The sequence below is a fragment of the Populus trichocarpa genome, chromosome 3 (assembly GCF_000002775.5).
Source record: "Populus trichocarpa isolate Nisqually-1 chromosome 3, P.trichocarpa_v4.1, whole genome shotgun sequence".
Taxonomy (NCBI): Eukaryota; Viridiplantae; Streptophyta; class Magnoliopsida; order Malpighiales; family Salicaceae; genus Populus; species Populus trichocarpa.
Window position 1 is genome coordinate 17822597 of NC_037287.2, and position 12527 is coordinate 17835123.

Consider the following 12527-nt stretch of genomic DNA (forward strand, 5'->3'; position numbering starts at 1 on the left):
ACCCGAGTCTACCTGGATTAACTCGCAAAACACGTGACCTGAGTTATAAGACTATAATAACCTCATAGAAAAAAAATAAAAAAAAATCATAAAAACTAATTTATAATCAATCCAATACTGAAAAATAAAATAGAAAAAAAATATCAATTCAAAAAAACAAAAAAAAATTAAGTCAACTTTGTTAACATATCAAACCTGCGACTTGAATCATAAGACCGATATAATTTTATAAATAGTAAATTAAAATAAATCATAAAACCTAATTTTCAATCAAAATAATTTTGAAAGATAAAATTAAAAAAAAATATTATCAATTTAAAAAAAAAAATCTTGAGTCAACTTATTAAACCCGTAATTAATTGAAAGTTTAGACAACATATATTAGTTGTGAATGAAGCATGAGAAGAAATGTTTAAGCTTAAATGGTAAAGCTAGCATTTCGCCTATCAGAATTGCCATACTTAACATATTCAAAAAGATCTGGTGGCGATCGAGCAATTCGAATCTCTTATAGGCGACAGTACTGCTGACCAATTTATTTAGCACCCTCTTGTTCTTTGTTTTAAACAACGGGAGGTCCACAATGAGAGTCGTTGATGATGTTCAAAACTGGTCGGAATAGGAATATCACGACAGCGATCTGGTCAGATAGCCATGGACGTCGGGCACTTTTGGAAACCGTGGCTTCATCATATGATCAGTAAGCCTAACCAAGAAAACAAATTGTTGAAGACACCAAGAACAAAGAGTGTAATCTAAGGTGTTAATATGCAGAGATCAATTACTCCTTCTCCTATACGTGAGATAGACTGATATATGTGTTTTTTTTTTTTTAGTTTAATGTGGGTGTCCGGACCAGCTTGCGCGCACCTCGACTAATCCCACGGGTCCTAAAGTGAACGACCATGTAAGCCTTCAGTGGCCATCATATGAGTAATTACAGGGCTTGAACCTGAGACCACAGAGGGAACAAACTTTTTGGTCCCAAACTCTTACCATTAGTCACCACCTAGATAGTTAATATATATGCTTTTAGTTAAGAGATAACTGTACGTGTACGAGAAGTTTAGTAGCAAATTGTTGACTATCTCTTTATTCAAAGGTCCAATTACCATATCAGAATATGAAGCTCAAATTAACCACGCTTTCAGAATTAACATTGATTAAATCTGCAATAAGATTCTGTCAACTTATTTGTTTTGATCGATACGGTGCTTGTTTTTATTTTTAGATAATGATTATTACTTTTTTCATATAATTAAGTTGACTGGCATAACAAGTCATGTAATTAATAGTAATGTGAAAGGATTTCAATCAATCAACACTTGACTGCATTGAGATTAATTAGCATGTTGTCTCAAAATATAAATATAATATAATATACATAATCTGTATATGTATAGATAGATAGATATATATATAGATAATGGGAAATTGAATACTCAGCAGGAAATTAATTCACAGGAAAAAGACACCAAAATATTCCCATAGTCTTGAACAATAAGCTTATAGAAAAGGAATGGTATAGAAACAACACAAATTCCATGAAACAAACAACACAACTATCCATATTGACTTATTTCACTAGCTAGTTTGCATCTGCAGATTCTTTATCATCATGTAAGCCAACAACTGATCAATGCTTCACATTTTACATACCATCCAACAAATCACAAATTAATAAGAGAAAGCAAACACTAACACCAGAAACAACAATAATCTATGTCACATCCACATAATCGATCGGTTCTGAAACCTCTAAAAAAGAGAGGAAAAGATCTAATGCATTCAAACACAAATAAACCCATAAGCCAAAGGGATGTCAATTAACCAAAAAGAAAAAAAGAAAAAAAAATTCAACATTCCGATGAAAATAAATGACATCAACATAATCCACATCCAAATTGGGGTTGCTGTGTCCAGAGACCTGGACCAAAGAGTTTACCAACTTTCCTTCTTCTTTTTTATTGAAAGATGTTGTTGCTGGTGATGGCTATAAATCTTTAGGTCGTGGAGGAGATGATAGCTTGTGGATCTCAGGTTGCTCTATCATCGATGTTGATGATCATGGTGTCATGAGAGATGAAAATGAAGTTTGGTTCGTCGATAAGGAGGAGATGAATGATCGAGTCTATTAGGATTGTGACGGAGAGACCGTATGTGATGTTGTTGTGGTGGTGAAAAATAATCGGTTAAGGCTAGTGAAGCAGTTGTCGTGGTAGGTGAAGACTGAAGAGTCCTTGAATTTTATTTCTAATGAAAATGTAAAATTAGTATTAAAATCACGAGATTACCAATTTTAATTTTAGTCCTTGAGTTTTATTAATTTTTTATTTTTTAAAATAAATATATATTTACTTGTAAAATCTAGCGATTTTAACAATCTTGTTTTTGCCCCATCTCGGCCCTTTAATCCCGCGGAAAAACAGCCGAACAGCCCTTGGCCAAAACCCAAAACACAAAAGTGAAAGCAAGGGCATCATGGTAAAAGAAAAGAAACTAGGAATAAAACATTTTAAGGTTAAGTCACCTGATTGCCCAAATCCGAAAATAGTCAGGTGGATAATCAGAAGCCTTTTCACTTTATCTTTCGACACGTGGAACTTACCCTTCCTACTTTACATTTATTCCTCCAATGCCCCGATCTTCTCTCTTTTTCAAGTACACTTCCTTTCTCCAATCTGACTTGTTCTCCACCGTCCATCCATTCTCCCAAGTTCACCACACAATTTAAAGCCCCTGTAGCTAGGCACAGTACACCTTCGTAGATTTATGATTTGTTTCGTAATGCCATCCTGTTTTATAAATTGTTTTTAGTTTAAAAAATATTAAATTAATATTTTTTAATATTTTTTTAGTGCTGATATAAAAAATTAAAAATTTAAAAAAATACTTTTTAATATATTTTTTATTTAAAAAATACTCTTACAAAAATATCTTTTACCGCGTTATCAAACAGTTGCTTTTTGAAAATAAAATAAAATAGAGGCTGTCAGTGTCATTCTTAATTACTGGGAATCCCTTTTCTACTGCTATATATTATTCTTACTAACTAGTGTTAATTTCTCAATAATAATAGAGTAATTCTTAAAAATTTCGAGGGATGGGTTACTCTTAATTTCTTTTGTTGATTAATTGTGTTAGTGAGATTTCTAACAAGGGTGAACATAGATTAAGTGATACTAATAAAAGTGTTGGTGATTGGAGAGGGGGTGAGAGAGAGAGAGAGAGAGAGAGTAAAGAAAGGAGAAGAGAAGCCTTCTGTGTGTGGAGAATTGTTGGGATTTGTTGACTTGAGTGCTGAAATAAAAGAAAGATTTTTTTGAAGGAAAGAAAGAAAGGAGAAATTATGGGGAGAGGTAGGGTTGAGTTGAAGAGAATTGAGAACAAGATCAACAGGCAAGTAACATTTGCAAAGAGAAGGAATGGACTTTTGAAGAAAGCCTATGAGCTTTCCGTTCTTTGTGATGCAGAGATTGCTCTCATCATCTTCTCCAATAGAGGAAAGCTGTACGAGTTTTGCAGTAGTTCAAGGTATCACCAAAACAAACCAATTTTTGTACACGTCGACACACACAAAAAAAGAGGAAAGCTTCTCTCTTTTACCTCTCTCAGCTTCCTTCACTCTCTTAGCTAGCTAGATCGATTCGATCAGTTTTTCTTTGACCCCCTTTTTGTTTCTTGTTTTGAAACCTTCTTTAGATTTTCAGGGCTTGGGAAGTTGATTTTTTCTGTTTCCAGAGTTGGGTTTTTTAAGCTTTTGTTTTGAGAATTGAAAAGAGAGAGATGGAAACAAAAGTTGGTTTCTTTTTGTTTCCGTTTCTGTGAATGTCTCGGCGTTTATAGCAGGTAGAGTGTGCTTGTGGTGGTATTGATGTTAGATCTGCAACTGGAAAACAATAAAAAAGAGAGATAAATATCTCTTCAACTGTTATATTGACTCAACTCTATCACTCTCTTTTTTTTTTTCCAAAGTCTTTTGCCCTTTCCCCTTCTCTTTTCCCTCTTGGCTTACTATCTGAATTTTCCATTTGTATGTTCATTTTTCTTCTTGGAAAGTGAAATTCGGATGATCCATTGCTTTTCAAACTGTTCAAAGCCCACCAAGCTATGCAATTTTGAGTTTTCTTCTTAATTAACAAGCTAAGAGTTTTAATGCATCTTTTTTCTTTTTTTATCACTCTTTTCCTTTCATTTTCTCTTCAGGATCCAACATAGCACCGTTATTGCACGAGTTCAGAGACAATCTTCTCTTCTTTCTTCTCTCATTTTCTTTGTTAATAATCTTTGAGAGTGTTGGCCCTTTTCATTTAACCTTTTTGAGGTTAACTTGGCCTTCAATTGACAACTTTCTTGAGTTTTGATTGAAGAAAGTTGGCAAGTCAGCTGATCCTGCTCTCTCTCTCACTTGCAATCTATGAAGCTTAGGGTTTTTCTTCAATTTACCTTTATTTTTTCATTCCATGTCTTATTTGATTTTCTGTCTGATGAATTTTTAATTTTTTAGATTTTTTACCAACAACCTCACGGAGTCTTCACATGTTAATTTCAAGAATAATTTTTTTTTTGTTATGATTAAGATTAATTACATGATGGAAAAGACAGGTTCTCAATAGTTCATGCTCTCTACCCCCATACCTTTTGCAGCAGATTTTTCTCCTTTTTTTTTTTATGAATAAAAAAGAATGAGACATTTTGCCTCCGCTCTTTTCTTCAGATTAGTCCTTTCACATAGGAGCATCCATTCTTTCCATTAGATCTTCAACTCTCGCCTTTCTGTTCCTGTGGAGAGAGAGGCTTTTCAATCATAAGAACTGATGGAGACATCTAGGGTTTTGATCTTTCCAAAGCTGCTAGGATCTTAGGGTTTTTTTATATATCTACAGATCAGTCCTCTCTGAATTGTCCTCTTCCATTCAGATCAGAAGTTATATAAGTAATGTTGAGTTTTCGAAGTCCGTAAGTGAGTTTTAGGGTCCTAGGGGTGATCAATCTAATGTCCATGGATGTTCTAATTCCTCTTGATAGGTAGTTCCTTTTTTTTCTTGTACAATTAACAGTACCCTTAATTTCAGTCCAATGTTATATTTCATGTTCTTGATTACGCCAGGGTTTTGTGTGTACTTTGTACGATGTGACTGTTTATGTCAAAACAATTTTAATTAACTAAGCTTTTAAGGTAGGGCTAATCACTTTTCTTCTACTGAATTATTGGACCAATTAGGAGATTTTTTTCTGGAATTATTGCTTGATTGTTTTTAGAAAAATTACAAAAAAAATAGATGAAATAAAATCTCTTAATTAATTTATAGTGTGTGTTATGATAGAAACTTTCGTTTCCATCTCCTGTGCCTTAATTAAGCTTTAATTTCAGCTTAGAATTGCAGTATTTATTTTCTTTCGTGACAGAAGAAAATTCCAGAACTGCAATAGCAACCACACTTTCGTGGAAAATAAATTACGAAAAGAAAAGTGTTTTATCTGGGGTGGGAATAATTCTACTGTCAATTTAATTTCTTATCTTTGACCACCATCCTTCATCAAACCGAGCTCAGTCATTGTTCTTTTTAAACTTCATTGCTCAAAATCATCATCATTTGTCTCCCAGTATACTGTGTTAGCCGCTTAATTGCTTGAAAATTGGCTTCCCATTTCGGCTGTCATCAATAACATGACCATACCTCTACGCAACCCAATTTATTTTTCAAATTTCATCTAGAAAAATCCAAATTTTGGTGTTTTTTTTTTTTTTCCAATCAAGAGTTCTTAATTAGGAAGAGGGTGTGCTCTTCGTATCCTTTCGGGTGACCTTACTAGCCAAGAAAAATTATTGTTTTACATTTAAGGACTCAAATAGATCTAGTTTAGTATCAATATTAGGAAAAGAAAGCTCTGTAATAAGAGAAACACAATCAATTTTTTAAATTTTAAATTTAATGATCGATTCAGATCGTTTCAAACTTTTTCACATACATGTATTAAGTTTAAACCGGAAAAAAAAATCCATTAGAAAAATATTTGGCCGACTTTATGTCAATTACCATGTCGTAACTACACTACAGGATCTCTCTCTCGTTGTGAATCGTTTGTTATTAGTATCCATTGTCGAAAGAAATTTCTTGAGTTAATAACAACACGAATTGTAAATGAGTTTTGGTATTAATTTAAACAGGAGAAGTGTGAAAATCTCACACTTTCTGAAAAGGATTGTGCTGAAAAGAAAACCCTTGCTGTATATATTGTCCCCATACCTGTCACTACATGTTGTAACAATTTTCAATCTCGATGGTTAGATCTTAAGATTTAAAATTACTGATTGATACTATTGTTGGTTCAGCATGCTCAAAACTCTTGAGAGGTACCAGAAGTGCAACTATGGAGCACCAGAGCCAAATGTGTCAGCAAGGGAGGCCTTGGTATTTAAATTTAGCTTCTCCTTTAATTTTCTTTGCATTTCTCTCTCTCTGCTGGTCCTTAATATAATCCTTCAAAATTTGAACTTCAGTGATTTTATAAAAACAATCAGGTTTGTATGACAGTTAGCATTGCAATGAAGAAAAAAATTCCTAAAATTATCACAGAGTATGGATATATGATGCCCTTGAGATGTATTTCAGAACCAAAATGTTTGAGGCAAAATATTATTTATTTTGTGCTGATTATGACCAATATTTATCCAGCAATCATATTTATTTCAGCCAGTTAGATTCTGTTGAACTGTGTTTGTTCTCTTACAATGTTGAATTAACTAAGTTAATAGTATCTTTCGTGACACATAACAGTACTTGTGTTTTAGCTGTTGCAATCTGCTGCTGCAGCTTTTCTTTTCTTGTGTTCTTCTCCAAGCAAACTGGCCTTTATAAATGGTGCTCTTTAATAATATATAGGAAAAACGCTATCCTGGGCTCCTGGCTCATAAAAACATCAATAACAAAGAACGACGCGACTGCCTAATAAGACTGAAGTGAAATCCTGTGCAGTGACAAGAAGCAAGTGTATAGCAAACTGTAACCAACAGTAATTGGTTGGTGAAGATTTTGCCAAGTGATACAGTTAGCAGTGGTCTTTAAAACCTACTTATAATACCATGTCCTTAGAACACATTCTCATAGTACTCATGATTAATGCCATTTTTGGATTTAGTCTTTTTATTTGATTTGATTATATTTTAATTTATATTTTATAATGCTAGTGTGGGTAAGGGTTTGAATCACTTTATCATGATTCCTTTTGATATCCGAAGATCTAGAGGTTATACTTATTTAGTTTAGATTGAATGCAACAAGGTAAAAAAACATAAAATTGTAAAAAAAAAAAAAAAAAACTTGTAATAGAGTTTAAAAATAAAATCATAGTATGTATATTAAGCATAAATATATAAGGTAGCACTTGAATCAATAAAAATCTTGCTTACTAACACATATCAAAACAATTATTATACTTAAACTAAAAAAAATATAGATGTAAGGTATTTACCTATTAAAGAACTTAAAATTTGAGTAAGATAAAAAAATATGTTGTTATTGATTAATCATTTATCTTTAAAATTTTATTGATACTCTCTTAGTGCAAATATAATAATATCAATAAGTATACCAGCTAAGATTTCAACATTATTTTATTTAGTTGTGTTCCTAAATAAAGTTTATAAACTCAAGGAAATAGAACTCAAAATTCTCAATGAATGTCAAGAACTTAAACTATAGGATAGAGTAAAACGGGGCAAAAATTAGAGGCTAAAAAAACTGGAATACATAAGAGAATAAGGCAAATGAGTCATTGAAAATATGCAAAACATCTCTTATTTAACCTTTATTTATACTGAATTTTGGAATTTAAATGATGCATAATAAGTTATGGTAGTTATCATAATTAGTTTTTGCTATTTTTCTATAATTATTTTATGGTAAACACCTGATAATTTTTGGTTTAAAAATAAGATGTTTTTACTTATAAAATAAAATTGTTTAAGAGGTCCTCCAACTGTTTATTCATAGATTAATGAAAAAATAATTTTTTATGGGCAAAAGAACTATTTTATAACAAACTTGTACCTAAGTTCATAATAGACAAACAAAAAATAATTCTTTTTAGTCTAAACAATTATTTAACAATAAATACAAACCTAAGTCTAGTATCAGGGGCTAAGGCTCGAGCCTTAACATGCGCTTGTGGCTTAAGCCTTATGCTCTCACTTTACGTAAACTTATTTGTAATTTTTTAATTTTTCATTATATGAACTACAAATCTTGTATTTTTTCAACTTGAGATAAAAGGTTTTAGGTTCCATAAAAACATGTCAACCAAGAGTTTTTTAAATCAATTTTCTATTCATTCATAATTTATTTTAATTATGTCAATATTTCATGTTAAAGAACTTTTGTTGAAGAATAATTTCTAATAAAATTTTAACTCCAAAAATAAGTGGACCACACTTTAATTTGGCCTCAAATATGCCTATTAACCATAATTTTTTTTATTAAATTTTTTTGGCTATCTCTTATATAAATGAAAATTGACTGACCAGTAATAAAGACTTCAAGATTTATAGAGATATAATGATTTAGTAGATCACTACGTCAAGATGGATGACTTTTGGCTTCTAAACTTCCTTGATAAAATAGTATCGAATTTACTCAGTTAAATAATAAATGTTTTTCTTGAATTATTCAACCTTTCATGTTTTTTTTTTCTTGATAAGCATAAGCATAATAATGCCTTAATAAGATTAATACAAAAAATATGTAAAATACAAAGACCCGATACCCAAAACACCATATTTGTTTGAAATAAGCCCTCGAGGACATCTAAAACTTAGTTCCTCTCAAATCCAAGCCATGAAGTCATATATTCTTCTAACATCGTGTTTTGCAAAGTTATCAGCTATATGATTAGTCTTACGCAAAACATGACGGAAAGATAAAGAGCCCAATTATGAGGAGAAACTAGATGCCAAAATAAAAAGTTCATGAAATATCCATGGCCTGATAGATTACTTATTCATCTAATTTACCACGAACTAAATTAGATTCAAAGATGAAATTTCTATCCAAAAAAGCATCTCGTTAAGAAGATAATTCAAGAGTTTTAATTATAGTAAGCAATTCGGCCTCATTTGAATCCTTAATTCCCACAGGAGCAGAGAAATAACCCATCACAAAGCCATTATGATCATGAAGAGCCCTACCAATACCAACAAGACCAGGTTTCCCAATAAAAGAGTCATCAGCATTTCACTTAAGTGCATGTGCTTTTGGAGGATACTATAAAATGAAAGGTCTAGAACACATGGTATTTGATGAATAGACTGATCAACCTTTTATGTAAATCTAGATAATTTGTTTGGCCATGGACACCTCATGATTTCATGAGTGCTTTAGATAATTTGTTTTTTTTTTAATTCTCAAAGAAACAATCATATTTATAACTTATATAGATGATATTTTATTAAGATTATTTTTCTATACTCTATTTGGTATACTAAGATATGAAAATCATTAAAAGCAGTGTTCATCCTTTATTATGTTGCAACTGGTGTCTTTTTCATCATTGGAATAGGTTGGAAAAATAATGATTTTTGAGTGCTACTAAAAATATTATGACTTATTTTTTTTTTAACCTAGATCTTGAAATTTCTAGTCAACTAGATTAGATTATCATCATTACACTTTTTTATCCTTAAAAGTTTTAAGCTTATTTTTCTTAATTAATTATACGTAAGCTTTAATTTTCCGTAAACCCTTAGTTAGCGATCCACTAGATTTTTTTTTACTTTATAGTCAATGGAAATAATCTTATTCAAGAGCACATGTTTAGCGGTATTACATCTATAACGTAAATGTCTAAGCTTACCATTAAACCTCACTTTTGATTTGGCATCAAATATACCCATTCACTATGTTTTTAAAACAGAAATGTAACACCTTTTACTTTAGAAGTGAATAGAAAAGCTCCGTGTTTATGTTTCGAGCATGCTGCATTTATTATATATGTATATGCATGTGTGTGTGTGTGTGTGTGTGTTGTAAATTATCGGTTTTTATCATAGAAGTAACAGGTAGTCTCCATCAAGAGAATGGAGAACAAAACGTTAACCTTTCCAAAAAGATTGAAAATGGCATTTATGGACTATATATATACGTTCAGGAAGCTAGTAATTTAATGTATTATATTAATTTGGAGCATGGCATGGATAATATTCTCAACATTATCAATAGTATGTTGACATATTTTGGCAACTGCCTCGTCAAGAAGTACTGATAGTTCAGTGCAATTGCATTACTATGTAATGCAAATTTTATTACCATAATCTGCAGCTATTTTGAATCATTCATGCTCAAATGGGTTTTATTGCTGTGGCTGCAGGAACTGAGTAGCCAGCAGGAATATCTGAAGCTTAAAGCACGCTACGAAGCTCTGCAAAGAACCCAGAGGTGAGAGTGCCTGAAGCAACAGTGTTTAAAATTAATGTACTCTTAGAAGGGTGATCCTCATTTGAAAGTGACCTTATCTACGCGCACATAATACTGAAATCTGATTTGATATTTAGTTCTAATTACACACTAAATATGTGATTGGCGTCGCACCACAGGAATCTTTTGGGAGAAGACCTTGGCCCTCTGAGCAGCAAAGAGCTTGAATCACTTGAAAGACAGCTTGATATGTCACTGAAGCAGATCAGATCAACAAGGGTATTTAATCTGAGTATAGTTTGAAGATAAGGATACATACATACATCTAACTACTGAGTTTGATAATACAAACACACACACAAACTCAGTAGTGAATTAGCGTTCTGATTAATAAGTAAAATTCTGAGAATAGAACACATAGACAATTACAGTTAAAACTGCCTGAATGCTGGATTTGACTTGGCTGCACACAAACAAGTACTTTTTTTTATGTAATAAAGCACTTGACACTAATTAGCAGTATATATCTCAACTTTATAATTTCTCATACCGTTCTACAGACCCAGTACATGCTGGATCAGCTCAATGATCTACAGCATAAGGTACGGAAACTTCTGAAACTCCCTTGTTAATGTCTATTGATTTTCTTCTCTGGCTCTTTCCACTTAACCCCAGCATTACATGCAGGAACACATGTTGACTGCAGCTAATAAGTCTCTGAGAGAAAGGGTACGTTACATTTCCAAATTAGGGAAGGAAGTTAGTTTAGAAACAAGAACCCCTGAATTTAATTTAAGTCAGAGGTTTGTGTTAAATAAAAATGGAAAGTACTGCTAGGCATTAAGTTACTTTCATAGATTGAACATAAATTAGTCCAATTTATTTGATCTCCCCTGTCAAGAATAGCGTGAATATGATGATGACATGATGGTTGGTATATATGTTTAATTTTGCAGTTGATGGAAGGCTACGAAGTAAATTCACTCCAGTTGAATCTAAGTGCAGAAGATGTGGGTTTTTCTCGACAACAAGCTCAACCCCAAGGTTATGGATTCTTTCATCCTTTGGAGTGCGAACCTACTTTACAAATTGGGTATGTCTGCAGGTCTCTTAGTCTGATCCTTTCTGTTTTACAACCTATCAGCGGGATGATGGTCATTGGAAAAAACAATGAATGTGCTTATTTTATATAAGTTATATCACTGGAAGCCATCGTTTCAATGTTGTAGAATCAGTTTGCAGTGCTAAAACAAAAGGGACGAGGAGGATTTGGCTTACTACGATTTAATTTTGAATTGCAGGTATCAGCCTGACAGTGCTATAACAGTGGTCACTTCTGGCCCAAGTATGACTGCTTACATGCCAGGTTGGTTACCATGATAGGAGGACTACCGCGCGCGGTTCCCAGTCATGGAATGCATTTCCTCAACAGCAAGGTTGATTACCCATTGTTCAGAAAATCTGCGCGTCTTGTATGTTACTGATGAAACAGTCTGTTATTATGAGGTGGATCAATCATTTATCATAATTCTACTGCACCTAGGACCAGTGCAAGTAATGCTTTGTGTGTGCGTGTGCAAGCACTGTGCTGCTGCTTTCAGCAGTTGCAGGCTCTCTCTCTTCTTCTTTTTTTTAATTATTTTTATGAAGAATAATTCTCCTTTGTATGCAAGACCATGAAATTTAAGGTGTTTCTATCTATCCTTTCGTGACTCGTCATGTTTAAGGATTCAAAAAAACACACAATAGGGTTTTGGAATTAACTAAGAAGAAGGATGCTAGTTAGATAAAGATTCCTGACATGTATTCGTTGACTGTGGGTGTATATTGACTTTGAAAGAGTCCGATCATTTTTGAAAGCATGCAGGCTCGTGGAGGAGAATATCGTTAGCATATCTTCATGGCGAGAAAAACTTGTATGAGCCTGGATCGTATTAATTATAACTATGGGTTCTACAGGCTTGTTTACGGGGATTCATGGAGACTAGCTAGCTGGTGCAACTTCGGGGCTCTCTTTTGGAGTGTGAAAAGTGAGTTTTATTTAGAAATGCTTCGAGGTATTATTTTTTATGTTTTAAAATATTTATTTTTTATATTAATATATTAAAATGATAC

General features: G+C 32.5%; 1 protein-coding gene across 2 annotated transcripts; it reads left to right on the forward strand.

Moving 5' to 3' along the window:
- The first annotated feature begins 3054 nt into the window (after positions 1-3054).
- Positions 3055-12113, forward strand: LOC18097110 (agamous-like MADS-box protein MADS4). Of its 2 annotated transcripts, none has more exons than XM_024597233.2 (8): positions 3055-3534; positions 6338-6416; positions 10366-10433; positions 10592-10691; positions 10973-11014; positions 11100-11141; positions 11369-11505; positions 11714-12113. In XM_024597233.2, exons 1-8 carry the CDS (start codon positions 3350-3352, stop codon positions 11790-11792), a joined length of 732 nt encoding a protein of 243 aa, XP_024453001.1. In that variant the 5' UTR covers positions 3055-3349; the 3' UTR covers positions 11793-12113. The 2 variants fall into 2 exon arrangements, with proteins under 2 accessions (XP_024453001.1, XP_024453003.1); XM_024597235.2 differs by lacking the exon at positions 3055-3534 and adding an exon at positions 4526-5028.
- Positions 12114-12527: the final 414 nt, after the last annotated feature.